General features: G+C 38.3%; 2 protein-coding genes across 7 annotated transcripts in view; one reads left to right on the top strand and one right to left on the bottom strand.

The window, feature by feature from the left end:
• LOC135638593 (uncharacterized) overlaps positions 1-3,647 on the top strand; it is a 28,140-nt gene extending 24,493 nt beyond the window's left edge. For all 4 annotated transcript variants that reach the window (XM_065151774.1, XM_065151773.1, XM_065151771.1 and 1 more), the window contains 3 exons: positions 889-987; positions 2,478-2,516; positions 2,976-3,647. In XM_065151774.1, coding sequence (XP_065007846.1) covers positions 889-987; positions 2,478-2,516; positions 2,976-3,113 — 276 coding nt within the window. In that variant the 3' untranslated portion in view covers positions 3,114-3,647. The remainder of the gene's footprint in view (positions 1-888; positions 988-2,477; positions 2,517-2,975) is intronic.
• Positions 3,648-10,385: 6,738 nt separating this feature from the next.
• LOC103986232 (histone-lysine N-methyltransferase, H3 lysine-9 specific SUVH1-like) lies at positions 10,386-13,258 on the bottom strand. Of its 3 annotated transcripts, none has more exons than XM_009404174.3 (2): positions 13,101-13,258; positions 10,386-12,624 (listed from the first exon to the last, which is right to left on the bottom strand). In XM_009404174.3, exon 2 carries the CDS (start codon positions 12,612-12,614, stop codon positions 10,518-10,520), a length of 2,097 nt encoding a protein of 698 aa, XP_009402449.2. In that variant the 5' UTR covers positions 12,615-12,624; positions 13,101-13,258; the 3' UTR covers positions 10,386-10,517. The 3 variants fall into 3 exon arrangements, with proteins under 3 accessions (XP_009402449.2, XP_018681939.2, XP_009402448.2); XM_018826394.2 differs by having other exon boundaries at positions 10,386-12,689; positions 13,101-13,256; XM_009404173.3 differs by having other exon boundaries at positions 10,386-12,772; positions 13,101-13,250.
• Between the last annotated feature and the right edge of the window lie 2,682 nt (positions 13,259-15,940).

Below are 15,940 nucleotides of genomic sequence, written 5' to 3'. Positions count from 1 at the left end.
TTTAGAACATCAAGCAATTTGGTGATGAACCTGTTAAGATAGGTTAATATATCATATTTCATTAAGATCATGAAAATGTAATACATTGGATAAGAGAAAAAGAAACAGGCCAGGATAAATAGATGTTAGGGAGAGAAGAACAAATTAGAAAGTAATAAGAACACAATTGGTTACATAAGAGAACACAGTTTCATTCATGTGCAGTTGTCACATGTTAATCATCTTTCTGTTCGATATATGCTTTAATTCCATTAATCCTGATGGATTAGGAATTAGAACTTCCTCTGCTTTTGTGCAGATTACCTAGTTTGCTTCCAAATTCCCTAATGGGTGAATGCAAATAACTTATCCCAAGGAAATCTCCACCAACTAAGTTATTCCTCTTTCAAACTGGATATGCATCCATTATCTTTTCTGGAGAAATGAAAATTATTTCTGTAATAGTATACCACCAACATGGATCTGTTGTCAAACTTTTTCTGCATGACTACAGTTGAATAATATGAACATGTGATTTTTTTTTTGCTTAAATAAATTAAGTAGTCATGTTTTCTTGAATTTGGAAGATATAAGATTCTAATACATCAATACCATGTTTTTTATGATATTAAATAATCACACATCGCATTACACCTGTTCTTTTTTTCATATTGTCCTTTATATCGCATTAATCATCTTCCTGTTGTCACATGTTAATAATTTTCCCTTTCAAACTCTTCTAACAATTGTGTCTATTTTGTGTCTATTTTGTACAGTTAATCTCATTGTTATTGGTAGTTAGAAATAGAATAATGAACAAGCTAATTCTGATTTTTCTTAGTAAATATTATTGGTTCATTTTATCGAGTTTCATAAATGTTTTAGTACAATGATTTATTTTTTTTGCAGATACTTAAGACCCTGTTTGAGATAGTCCTTTTTGAAGACTGTGGCAATCAATGGAGTCTTAGCAGACCAATGCTGAGCTTAATTTTGATAAGTGAGCAGGTAACCTGTTAATTTATCCAATGTACTTAAATGTTCTTTTAATACACTTCGTTGTACAGATTTTGTTCATGCAGCAACAATGAAGAAATGTTTAAGTGAACCATCGACATGTGAACTATTGCACAAATGATAAATGTCATTGTCAATCATGGTTGTGATTGTTGTGTGCTTCACCAGTATGGTACCGATGCAATGATACAATACTGGCTTGGGATTGTGCTGATACAGTGTAGTACTTGGCAAAGTACCTATTGTATGGATGTGTCGACAAATCTAGGGCTATAAATATGCCATCCCTTGTAATGTGAAGGCCTCACCTTTCTATGCTTAGGGAAATCCTAGACTTGTCCTTGCCTCGAGATGATAGGTCTTGTTAGGCCTTGGATTGTTTGCTTAGGCCCACGCTGGGTTTGAACCAGTCACATTAGGAGGCATGTTAGACTGTGTGTAGACAGTCTGGGAAGGTATTGGTAATTATAGGGAAAAGCAATTTTAGATAATGGGAAAGGGTGATGGTGATAGGCAAGATAAGTGGATGGTGTGCAAGGGGTTAGGGTAATAATAATGATGATTTCTGCGTGGCAAAGACAATTATCATCTTTTATATAATGATGTCATTGCCATGATATGATCATTGTGGACAACTCTGCGACAAATATGTTATGTGCACTTGCCCTCGACAAATTTTAAATTGCAAGAAAAACACTTCGTAGATCTAGATTTTTCATTAATACCTTTGTTGCCATGAACCATCACCTGCTAGCACTTTATCCTCTTTTATTTATACAGATTAAGTAGTCGCAAGGATTAGTAGGGGAACTTTAATATATTCCCATCATTTTGGCAAATCACCTTATTATTTTTACTAATTGATGATTGTCTGTGTTTAATACATGTCCCTCTAATGGTAGTTCCATATATGTGTGTGTGTGTAAAATATTCACACTTATGTGTATTTGCATGCAAAAATGCCCATTTGTCTTTTTCAAAATTCCCATTCAGTCTAGTAATGATATTAACAGAAGAGGGATTGACCTTTGGAGTTTTAGATTGAAAGAATGGTAATGACCATTGTTTATAATTATGGTATTGGACCTTGTACTGGTCCCACATCAGACTGCTGCTACACTGACGTGCTGATAGAATATGAAAAGGAAAAACAGGAGACATTTAGTTTGCACTATTCAACGCAGGAGTGGTCTGGTTTTGGGTCATCTGGATAGGTCAACTTAGATATTCATTGGAATATGTAATAATTTTGTTTAAGCAACTAAAATACGTGCAACTCATTCAGAACATGCACTCTATGTCACGTTTTCTCTCATATTGAAAGATATCTCATTTAGGACATCATCCTTTCCATGCTAGTTTTTTGTATTTTATTTTTGTAATTCGGGAGTACATGATTCAAGTATTGTCTTTTGTTCTTCAGCTGTTGTTTTCTTTAGCCAACAAATATTGCCATTGTCTGATTCTCTGTTTCTCTGCAGGTGTTCAATGATTTGAAAGTCCAGATTTTGGCTTCTCAGGTGAGAATTTACTTGACCTTCATCTATATTTGTTGGTCTTATGTATTACGGATGTGCACAGCTTTGCCCTTGAAGATAAAGTGGTGTCTGTAACTTAAACCTTTATTGCCTATGTCCGAAAGGAGCAACCTCTTACTGTTGTTCCTAGGCTTCACCCTCAATTGCCCTCATGTATCAATCGGACATTAATTGGTCCTTAAGATATCACTGCTAGTATCGTCTTGATGCCTTTTGGTACTCGACTCTTCTTTTGATTTTCAACTATGATTTTGGGGCTCTTCTTTTGATTTTCAACTATGATTTTCGGATTTTGCATATGTCATTTTAAGATAATTTGCATCATCTGAAGTTTCTGCCAGTTCAGATGATAATTTGTCTCTTATTTATATGTATTGTTTAAGTACCTGTGGTTGTCTCATCATTCAGCATGTAGATAAAGCGTTTCTTGTTTACTTGCAGCCTTCAGATCAAGTAGAACGCCTCTCACTATGTTTTGATAAGCTGATGGCTGATGTCACAAGAAGTTTGGAGTCCAAGAATAGAGATAAATTCACCCAAAATCTGACATTATTTAGGCATGAGTTCCGAGTCAAGTAGATGGTTTTGCACGGAAGTGTTATTTCAAGAAATTCTAGCCGTGATGGTGCTCCAAGGTTAAATTTAGTGTCCCTTCTCTGCCGCAGGGAAGAAAGCCCATGAGAATATAGCGTTGATGTGGCTAGCAGTCATAGAATTCTTTGCAGGGCCCAGATACACGGATATGTCACCAGGGAGGAAAACTCTTTTTTACTGGTTTTGAAAGCTTGTCTGTGAAATAGCGCACTCACTGAGCTTCTACGTTGTGATCCACATGGGGATGATGAGAAGTGGGTAACAAAGTTTGTACAGCAATGTTGCTACGAATGGGATGGCAGGTTGTAATCGTGGTTTTAGGTGATTATCTGTGTCCCAATATCAAAATTCTTTTGTTTAGATAGAATAGTGAAGGGGTGAATGGTTTCATATTGGATGGATTTACCATGTATAATACTTTTTTTTTTTTTTTTTTTGCCAACGTGGATGATTCTTTGTCTGTAATGCTTTTGGTGGGCAGAAGGTTTAGTTAATATTAGTAGTATTTCACGTTTCCCACCTTTCTGCTGAATTCTTTGTCAATAGCAGTATCAACAGTATTATACATTTTGGCTCAGATGCGGTTGGTGGCCTCAAGTATTTTGATTTAGGTAGCAAGTATTTTTTTTTTATCATCAACTGTTTCTATGTTATTACGCTTAGAATTTTTCAACTGTTTCAACTGTTTTCAACTGAATAATCTGTAATTTTGTCTTTAATATCCCGTCTCTAATTTGCTTAGTAATAACGATGAACAGAATCTAAGTGTGATAGAGAAAGGAGAAGTGAAGCTTATACCTTGTCGTCAATGCTGGTTCTGAGATCGGGCCATGCTTCTGAGGTTTGTCGATGGTTTTGATGAGGCACTACAACTGCATGATGTCTTTGAAGGATAGTCTTCACGTGCCCAAGCACTTGAAAGGACACTGCCGTAAACCTTCCGATGCAGATGAACTGACAAAAGTTGGTTCCGATGGCACTTGAAAAACTGTCACAGCGAAAGACCAAAAGAAACTTCGAAGATTTATAAAGTAAAGGAATGAAGTGACTGGCCATATTGTCATCTTCGTTGCAGGCATCTAATTCATCAGCAACAACAATGGCATAGGGATATTTGAGACATAATGAAGGTCAAATTCATTCATACAACAAACTGCTGAATCCTTGAAAATCCATTCAAGTGTACATTAAATTTAATGTCCATACAAGACAAAATCAGAAAACAATAACTGCAAGTATAAATGAGAAAGCTTTACAAGTTTTATATTACAAGAATGACAAAGTTCAGATACGTATCTGATTACTCCAGCTATCAGTCCTCTGGCATTCACACTCACATCAATCCCTACAAGTACCACCACCATTATGCTGAACATTGTTTGTGCCCCTAGAGTAATGGATTTTACTCCAAATAGTCTTTTACTATATGCAATCGAACAAGGTCCACGTCTTCAGCAGTAAATAAATGACTGCAAGCTTCAACAACAGGTCACATAGTAAGCTTCATCAGGAAATTTAAGCAAGCAGAAGATTTTGAGTGGTCATCTGAACTGATGTTCTGCCAGACTTGAGAGATACAAGATAACTTATCCAATGCTAATCATTTGGACAAACAAATTTTTTCTAGTAATAAAGCGAAATATCATTCAAGGATGGTGTCAAGTACGAAATCTCTATCAAAATCAAATGCAGACAGCTCATCCTATAACTTCTGATGCAAAGCTAAGTATTAGTTGTCCTGAAAGTATCAACAAAATTTATACCCCATTATGTCAAGAATTTTTATTCCATGACAAGAGGCAACATTCGATATCATTTAGGCACCAAACACACTGTGCAATGCAGAAGGTGATCCTGATGACTTAGGAAAAACAATTACAATCTTTTTAAAATCACAATGAATCAACCATAAAGACCAAAAGTGCACATGAATCATCTACAATAGAAGTAACTTTTGGGCCTTATCAAGAATGGGTTGAAGCATAAAAGATGCCAACTAACAGAGAAAATTATAATAGACAGCACAATCAAAAAAAGATTTAGCAGTCGATACAGCAGAAGGTAATGCTCTCCCTCTGCCTTTCTTGATTTCAGTTATAGACAGCACAATCAAAAAAAGATTTAGAAGTCAAAATAGCAGAAGGTATTGCTCTCCCTCTCCCTTTCTTGATTTCAGTTCTCTTTTCTCTTGTATCCACTCAAAACAAGCAAGACAATTGCCCTAACTGTTTCTTCTAGTATCAAAGGTAAGTGAGACCTGAGCATCATATCAAGATAGTCACTCAATTTTGCCGTTGCTCTAAATCAGCAAAACATACTAAGATAGTCGCAAATAAATTTTAGTTTTTTAGATATGCCCATGGTGATAAATAAATTTTAATTTTTGAATGTCATAGATAAACCTGAAAGACATAACTAATGAAACATTAACATAATCTTAGATAAAGATCAAATTATATGTTGAGTTGTTGAATCTTAGATAAAGATGAAATTATATTGTTCAATATTACATATTTTAAGTTTTATAATCAAATACAGTATATGTATCCTTGAATCCTATTGCTCTTGCCAGGTTAAACATCCAAATAGACATCCGTATCCCATTTCCATGTTTGTGTCCATGCAACACCTATGATGCCAGATCCTTATGTATCATTACATCATCATTCCTACAACATGGAACCAATTTTGTTTGTGAATTTTACAATTATTGGTTATGATGAGGCAATTCTTGATTTGGTTAGAAGTGGCTTTAGACTATTCTACTTGAAGAAACAAATTTCTATAAGGGAACAGGGGCCAAACAGTAGGAAGAGTTTTAAATCTGAAAGTGGACTTTGGCCTAGATGACATTCTCTAGACATCACCCTCACTTCCAAGAACATGCTTACGCAAAAATTTGAGATATCATTCATCAAGGCCATCGTTAACAATAGCTCAGAATAATAAGTACACTTAAACAGGTAGTTACCATGTCTGTGATGTATGTCCATGTGTACATATGATTGTGTATGTACAAGGTGCTGTAGATACACGTGGTTTCAAGTTAATGCCAGATAAATGGATTTTAGTTATAGTTTTCCTTGCTACAGCCCAGGGCATGGTGATACTTGTGATATTTCTGCTTGGGACATTTTATTTAGCACTTTTCTGGATGTTAAGTACTATTAGATGGGTTACTTTTTATTGTCATTGGAAACACATCACATTATGGCAGAGTAAATTTTCACGATTTAGCGAATCTCCCACTTATTTGATGGGATCGTTAAGAGATTCTCTATGGTTAAACTCTTCACAACTCATCGACGGATATAACCCTTTTGGAAGGTGTTAAAGCCATTTTGTTGCAGTTGGAAGACAAAAGCACCTTGAATCAGTGGGTCTACATGAAACAAAGACTGAAAATGTGCACATTTATTGGACTAAGTGAAAAAAATGCTGGAATATCATTTGCGTAAAAACAAAACACTTACCGTGAAGATAAATTGCTGAAGGAATTTATTATTTAACATTATTAAACAAATATTAGAGAAAGAAACACTTTGCTGAAACATATATTAACCTTGTATGAACAAAAGGCACCCACAGAAATGACCAAAAAATAACATTATAAAAACCATGCCCTCAGAAACACAATAAACAATGAGAAGAATTCTTAAACTAACAATGAACAGATCACCTGCCAATCGAAAGTTAGGCGATAGGACACCATGTCAAAATCTAATGCAAATTTGCATACATATTAAAAGATACAAAATGTCAATAACTATTAATCTGCTAATATCTAAGGTTATAACCATTAACAGAAATATCAAAGAGAGAACATAATATCTGACATACTTCTCACCAAGGAGCATTCCCTCAGCAAAAGTTGTACTTGGAATTCTATTGATATTTGCTTGCTGTCTAGCAAGCTGCAAAATTATGGTTAGATATGATGACCTAAATATTAAGTGAAAAAATATAAAAAGAAATATCTTATGGGCTTACCAAAGTTGAATCTGTGAGTGGACATTAGGGCCTTATTAACCATAATAATTCCAACAGATGTCACAACATTAAACATCCAAGCAGCTGCATCTAATGCTTTTTTCCTATTGGCATTGCTTGCAGGTTCAATATTTTCTGCTTGTTTGGAATCCTTATTGCATTTATTCTCAGAAGATCCACAGTGTGCATTGCAAAATGCATGCCTCTACGTCAGAAACCATCAGCTTAAACAATGTCAGGTGTATAAAATGTAAAAGAACATGGCAAAAAGTAGTGCAGGCATTATGCATGTGAATGCATAAGAAAGAAAAATTTTAGCAGTGAATTTAGTGAATAGCATGATCCAACCACTCTAGTAGCATTATTAAATTGTCAAAAAAGTTTGAATCTCTAAGATTACCAATTAGAGTTTAATCCATCAATTGTTATTGTCTGCTACTGAGTCATCATCTATGATTCCTTGAATATCCATTATTCTTGATGTATGTACACCGAACACTCTCTACTCGGATACCCACATGAAAGTTCCTTAAAGGAGCTAAAGTACAGAAAGTAATCTAAACACTGATGCAGGCATCACTAGTCTATTGACAAAAGGCCTTTAGTTTCCTCTGTGTTAGACTTGAGTGTCATATCATATCCAGCAGACAAGAGAGAATTAGTTTATATGTGTGGACAAAGTAATTTTACTTAATAATAGAAATTAACAAGATAAAACAACACACTATCACAGAATGGATTTTAGTGCACATCCCTCGGACATAACGGACAACTCAATCTTGACCAACAAGTTTTACATAAACTTAATGTAAAATCAACTTAAAAGCAAGCCTTAAAATGCCTTGCAAAACTCTTAAAGGAATTATTATTATAAAATACCGATAAAGATATGCAAGAATGTGTTTACTAGAACGAAAGGTCACCAGACAAACTCATTGATATACACACGATGATGAAATAAGAAACCTAATGCCTCACCCACAAAAGAAATGATAACATGCACCAATCACGACGGTTCAATGACACAATTCACTGGGTTGCATGGTCCGGATAAGCAGGGTATATAGACCATAAATTCGTATCTTGAACCGCGTTCCCCTCTTTCCTCCTCTCTTGCATTTAACCCACCCTCCACGGAACCCTCTTTCACTTGAATCTTGAATCGCAGATTTGTCATTAATTGCGTGTCAATAGAAGTCTAAAAGCCATTTCAGATCAAATTGTTTAAGACCACATTGAATTCTGTTCGAGCACGTTCAAAGATCTTCAAGAATGTGTTTATCATAAGGATAAGTCACCTAACTAACTAATTGATATACACACGTCGATGAAATAAGGAGCCTAACACCCACCGATGAAAAGAACATTGTAACAAATGCCGATGAGGCCAGTTCGAAGGCTAAAATATCACTGGGTTGCATGGTCTGAAATCTCGAACCGCTTTCCTGTCTTTCACCCTCTTCTACATTTAGCCCTCCACGAAACCCTCTCTTTCTTGAATCTTGAATCGCAGAGCCGTCATCAATTGCTCGTCAATACAAGTCTAGACACCATTTCAGATCAAAGCGACTAAAACCACGTAAAATTCTTCTCGCAAACCGAACCCCGTCCCAAGATCGTATCGGAATGGAACAAAATTACAAGATCGAGAAACGAAAGGATCAAGACTATGGTACAGATGTAACTGATCGAAACACGGATCTCTAGGTCGATAGAAGAAAAGCGGATCGGGAATCGCGATAGATCCAACTCACCGGGTCCGGCCAAGGAAGATCAAGACCTAGCTAGCGAGAATCGCGGGTCGGCGCCTCCGATTCGGAACCGATAGATCGAGAGCAAGACTCGATCTGATCAGAGTCGCCCAAGGAAGCGAAGGGAGGAGGGAAGAATTCGGAGCGCTTTCTATTCTTGTTCCCGCTTCACTCGTTCTACTCTTTACCGGGCTTCGCGACGACGAGACGCCGCGCGGGGAGTGGAGAGTGCGAGGAGACTGCTTAATATAGAGAAGCGGCACGTGCTGATCCGTTGCGTCACGCCTTTCTCCACACCACCTCACCAGTGATGTGGCAGCTGGCGTCGTGGAGCGGCGAGCGTACCAAGTCGAACAAGCACACAACTCGCAGCAGCACGGAGGAAGACACCGGCAATGAATGGTTCAGGCGGGTTCCGGGTCCCATTGAAGTCCGTTAAGCATCTGGATCCAAATGAGGATCGTCACCCGAAATTATTGGACGACTGACGAGTGAAAGATATACATATATACATCGGGTCTAGATTTAGGATTTGCACCTGATCCGATAAGCTAATTGGATAGAGAACGAGGACGCGCAACTAGAAGTCACAGCAATAACTTATGCTACCAAGGTATAATAAGATTCCTAAGACAAATATGTTAATTCAAGCAAAACATTTATCATTGGTCGTAAGTTCTTGTGAGTTAAAAGAAAGAAACCAAAATATCAATAACATTTAATTTAATAAAAGTACATTCATCAAATCTTTATAAATTCTTTCAATAATTAAAGTGCTACTTTTCATTATCACAACTATCATCTATAAATGTCTCCTCCTTCAGAGAACTTTAAGAAAATCTTCATGGTTTTCAAGTTGTCTTGATAAAAAAATCTATACAGATGACAAAGATCATGCTGTCATCTATATAGAATGAATATTAAAAATAAACACAGGAGATGACTTGCACTACGCAAAGGTAAAAAATAGTATAGAGATCCTTCCCAACAGAGGCGGCTAAAAAGCATACAGCACAATTCAGCAGGCTTATAATTTTATTCTAAGCATGATGATGAGATGAATTATCAGGAAGAAAAGAGAATAGTATTTCCACATACACACTTCGAATCATTGCTAAATCATCATTAAGGTAACCTGAACGGAAAAGGAATACCTGTCTATCCCACTGAACGAGATGATGTCTAAAAGGAATGCGGTTCTTTTTTAATACAGTATCATACAGTACACACTCTCACAGAAACGAAAAGCATCACATGAACAATAAATGGGGCATGGTAATCACTCATACCAAAAGTAAAAACATCTTAAAAGAGTCTTTTTGACTAAGGATGCATTTCATAATGCTAATCTCAAAATGGAAAGAGAAAAAAAAAGGAAAAATGATTAATCAAAATGATATTTGCTAGCAAAGGAGTCTTTTTGACTAGGATGCATTTCATAATGCTAATCTCAAAATGGAAAAAAAAAGGAAAATGATTAATCAAAACGATATTTGCTAGCAAAGGAGCTGATTAATGAAACATAGAATTTGAGGAAAATTATATGATGGTAAAAACATAGCTAATTAACAAACAACTGAAACGATAGCTATTTATGATCATCTTTGACTTTCTACTCCTTACATAGTACATTCATATGGCTAAAATTTCAGCCAAAAAAGCCTCTACACTTAACTGAGCCGCAAAAGCATTCTTTTGTTCTCCGGGATTGAACATAATCCCCCATCTCAGCTGAACTCGGACCATAATCATATGTTAACTCTGTCATAGGAGGAATATGTTTTGCTGCAAAAAACATGATATGTGGAAATCCATCATCACCATGGTCATGAACAACTGGCTGCCAAAAGACATTAGGTGAGCAACTGTGGTTCATAAATCGAGAAATGTTGCCCATGTTTTTTGAGTTAATGATGAAAGATAAGGGTTTTGAAGTCTCACTCAGGTCAACACTACTAGGTTCTCCCAACAACTCAGGCACATAATTCCACTTAAAACCCTGGTCAGCATGTCTTGGCTGAAAGATATGGTCATTTTCTTCATCATATTCAACTCCTTGGATGCTCTCAGTGACTTCACCTACATATTCGCAGATGAAAGTCCCAGCACGAATAGCATCCCAACAACGGAGGCCCCATCCACGGTCCCTTGTCCTAAAAACCTCAAAGTGGACTTGAACACCTCTCTGCGTAACTCGGTTTCGGCAGTTTGTAGGGCACTGGCAGGAAACAGAGCATTCATATATAAGAGGCTTACAGCTGATAAGGATCCCATTTGAACAGTAAGGAAGAAAGCCACCATTCTGGTGGAGACAAGAGCAATTAGAATCACCTGGCATACAGACACTATTGCACATGCAAGAATGCAAAGGTCTCGATGAAGTAATAGATTTTGAATAACTAACAGCAGTGGAATAGGCAAAATACCTAGGTCCCTTCTCATCATCCACGTCATTGACAAGACAAACAGGCATATTTTCAATACCTGAAGATATGTCAGGCAAAATTACATTCGCTCTAGACGATGGATTCTGTTTCCATTTCTCAATCATTTTCCATACTGCAATCCCATCAGGCTGCCCTGGCTCTCGCAGAAACTTGTACTTGAAAGTGTTAAAGCCTGACTTTCCTTTTTCCACCCATGACTCATGAATCTTATACAGGCCATCATAGACGTAAATTTTACCATTAAGTACAAAAGGATCCTTTGCACTACGAATGACCCTAATCTCATTAGCCCTATGCAAGCTTTTTTCTAAAGCAAGATTACCCCTTTCAAGCTTCTGGTCATCCTTGCTAGAACTTCCCTGACCACTGTAAATCAGAACATCCACATTATCCTCCTCATTATCATAAACACCAGCAGAGACAACACCAAGAGCCACAGGGTCTTCTTCATTGCCAAACCTGGCTGTCATGTAATCAATTCCAGCAACACTCTGACTATGCAATCCTACCAAACACATCTCGATCCTAAAGTAGAAAATATCTCCGACCGCAACACCGGGTACCTGCCCTATCCGCTTTACCATGTTGGCTCGGAGATCACTGGACATCATTATGGTCCCCGCTTTCAGGTCTGGGCGTAGCCTTTTCGACTCATCTAATTGCATAAGCCTCCGGCGAAGTGCATCAAATGTCATAAGGACAACCTCCACCAGCTCCCTGGGATCATGTGAAGAAGAGGGTAGCAGTGATAAATCACCGCCAGTAGCTTTAGGTCGTCGAGTTTTGATCTTTTTCTTGTTACTACCCTCTGTCTCTGAATTGCCAATGTGAATGCTGTTAGAGCAAGAGGACCGCTTTATTGTCCTGCCAGATGGTGGGGAGGCACCACTAGCCAGCGGCTCCTCCTTGTTAAAAGATACGATGGCTGCAGGGGGCGTCTGAAAGGAAGGAGATGGTGAAGCGTTGTGCAGAGAACCATTAATGTCCGGACCTTCCGAGGCACGGGCAAACCCATTTGCATCGTTGACAAAATTAACATCCACTGGTTTCTGGTTAACGTCATGAGAAGCAGCAAAAGATGGGAAAAGCGGACAAAAGCCCGGAGGAAACGCAGACTCCGTTGTGAAGGAACCAAAAGGCGTTGTGACACAAACAAAGGGAGGGGCATTGGGAGGGGAGAATGTGTTCTTCTGCCCAAGCGGGGCAGGATACATGGGAGCCAAAGATCGCAAAGGCTTCACATCCAAGACGACCGATTCGCTCCAAGAATGAGGTGCACAGTTTGATCGCTCTTCCATTTGCAGAACACTACGAAAGTATCAGTTCTGAAGATAAGAAAACCCTAGTCCCTTAATCTCCCACGCCGAGAGAACCTAATGTCCGCGTTATTAGAACAAACCCTTCACCGAAAAAGTCAAAGAAAATGGACGGCTGGCGCGCAACTTCGCGAACAAACCTAAAATTCAAACTTGAATGTGGGGAAAGCAACGATTTTGACAGTGGAGAACGAACAGTGTCAATGGAATGAGCTTTAGATTGGACTAAAACAAACCCTAACGGACTACCGGAGGGCAAAGAAAAGCTTTATCGTGTCAAAAACAGGAGGAACACTGCACAAATGCATCATAAAGATCGCCAAAATTCAGACTTCCACAAAAGCGACAAGAAAAACATCAAGCTTCCGGAGAGGGTTTCACAGATTCGGAGATTCAAAGAAACATTCAGTACTCTCAGGAACAAACACAAAGACGGCGAGTTTGAGGATGAAAAAGGAGGATGGATACCTGAATCGAAGTTTTAGGGTTCCGATTCCTGGAGAAAGCAACCGTCGGTAGCGAATATTTCAGGCACTGGGCACGCTTTTCTTCTCCCGCTCGCTTTTCGATGCCCGCCTGCCGTCATCTTTTTCCCCCATTTCTCCGCCATAACGTGCGTCTCGGCTTTCGGCCGATATGTCGGTTTGTTCTGTGGAGCAAAGCAAGCAGGCCGTCCGCATCAGACCCATCATTCGATCGTGTTGAGAAAGACACGAATTGATTGGATCCGGGTTGGGACGCTTTAAGTGAGCCCGACCTGACCCATTGAGCTAATATGTCGCCTAATTCGAGTCCGACGCAAGTCGGGTCGGATTGGGCAGTGGGTTCGAACGAAGTTCCCAACCTTAAATCCCATCTTCTTTTCATCACGAGTAATGCATCTTAATTTCATTTGCTTGATAATTTCTTGAAAATAGTAATATATATATATATATATATATATATGTTATACCACAATAAATTAAGTTAAGATTAAATAGTCTCTCTTTTCAACCTAATATTATAAATTAAGCAAATGAATACTATTTGAGTAGTGATTAAAGGTTGTACACGACCCTAACAGGTAGGGATTCCTTTGGGTGCTTATGAGACCTAAGGGATTAGGGGAGAGGTATCTTGCTCAGGATAGGGGAGAGGTATTGTCATCGTGGTGATCGAGACATCACTCTATTAATTATCGACATGATTTCTCTTATCGGGAGAGTTGGATTACCTTGATGAGTAAGACACTTACGTTGAGATAGTGCATCTCAAGCATCCAAATGTCATTGATGATATATGTGCACAATGATGCATGATTGCATAAATATGATGATGTTATTTGTTACCATTCCATTCCATGGTATGCATCATCTAAAGAAAAATTTACCATTGGTTGATGATGTTTTTTTGGTAATATATTCCTTGAGAATTATATATTAAAAATAATCTATAATTCTATAAGATGGATTTTAGAGTGGTGGTTTAGTATCATTTACTTGGTGATGGAGAATCTATTGGTAGTTATCATGTAGTTATCACATGTCAGCTAAGTTATCTTCCATCTATTATCTTTCTTACAAATATTTCAAGTAGAGAAACACAAAATTCTTTATTTTTTTTTCTGATAAAGAAAACAATCGCAAACTTTTATCTCTCTTTTTATAATAAAAATAACAATTTTAAGCTTTATTTTCTTCCTTTATGATAAGGAAGAACATCATAAACTTTTTTCCCCTCCTTCAAGGTATAAAAATACATCCTAAATAGGAAAATCAATGACTCTCTCGTTTCCCAAACTACTAGGTCTCACAATTAGGGACATCGGATTACTAACTTGAGCATCGGAGAGACTGTGTCAAGAAACCTCCCTCGACCCTAGTTTTCATGCATGTACTATCTCAGGAGCACAATACTTCCACCTTGGGAGTTCGACACCTCCACCTCATAACTACCTCCGAACAACCTCAAAGATACTTCGGACAATCCTACGCACATGAGCCTGGACTACGTCGGGTTAAGCAAAACATCAATGATATTTTTTTCCTAACAGTTTGACGCTAGAATGAGAGTCTGATGTTGCAAGAACGTTCGCCTACCAACCCTCTCAATTAACACTAGTGAGAAGGCGTCACCTCCTACCCATAGTACTTTTACTTAAGGAGTAATTGTTATTCTTCCCATGTGTGGATATGTCTACCTCGGTACAAATGTTGACAAAGCATCGACGTTTGTTCAATGACCCAAGGCCCTCACCCCCAAGGACGAACTCGAGCTACCTGATCGTTCTTGTTAAGGTATTCTTAAACCTCACATAGTAGGTGCAAACATTGATGGGCATAATGTAAGCTGTTATTTTGCTCTTGCTACAATTAGCCCAACAGGAGACTCTAACAAGATAAAAAGGGATAGCGAAGCGATACCATGCCTCGATTTATAGATAAGTTATTCTTGTTCGATCGATGATCCTCCCTGATGGTTGGCCGAGGACATCGATTGTGATGACCTACTTGGCCATCATAGCCCCCAATTTAATGCCAAGAGGCCAACTCTTCATCACACAACCCCCGATCTAACACCAAACTAGGACTCTATAGGTGACAACGACAGCAAGTCCATTACCCTTGGCTAGCTCTTCAAGTACTTCAACGATGCTCATAGCGATAACAATGCCTTCTCGGAGCACCATGTCCTCGAGATTAATGACTTCAGCCCCAGAGGTGATGTTGGCAACCACTTGGTCTTCTACCTCCGTCCCCTTTGTCCTCGTCTCCATTGATCATTCGTACGGCGTGAAGAACCATCGGAAGCTATCACTCTTATGCAAGAATGGCCTTGCCTTCAACCCCGCCATCGGCCTTAGGTCGCCATAAGTGATATTTAGGATCGAGATACTATTGAATTCCATCTTTGGCGAGGCGGAAGAAGGGGTGTTGGGACAAATGGCTCCAGCAAGCCCACCCTAATTGACGCCCTCGTGAACTACATTATGTGGGAGAGCTTACAAGGTCCCATCACCCTCAACTACGCTTAGAACGTTTGAGTCGAGAAAACCTAACTCACTAAGATAAATCTATTATAATAGAGGCGCAAAGCTAAATGCACATAAAAACACGTAAGTCAAGAAAACCTAACCTATGCTAAAATAAACAAGGCCAAATGCGCCCAAGATATTGAGTCAGGAATACGACCCGATAAATCTACTATGATGGAGGCGCAAGGACAAATGAGCCCAAAATTTGTGAGTTGAGAAACCTAACTTATATTAAAATAAATTAGATACGACGGATGCATAAGGCCAAATGTGCGTAAGATGCGTGAGTCGAGAA

This window comes from Musa acuminata, chromosome BXJ3-5, assembly GCF_036884655.1.
Source record: "Musa acuminata AAA Group cultivar baxijiao chromosome BXJ3-5, Cavendish_Baxijiao_AAA, whole genome shotgun sequence".
Classification (NCBI taxonomy): domain Eukaryota; kingdom Viridiplantae; phylum Streptophyta; class Magnoliopsida; order Zingiberales; family Musaceae; genus Musa; species Musa acuminata.
This window is presented reverse-complemented; position numbering and strand designations above follow the sequence as displayed.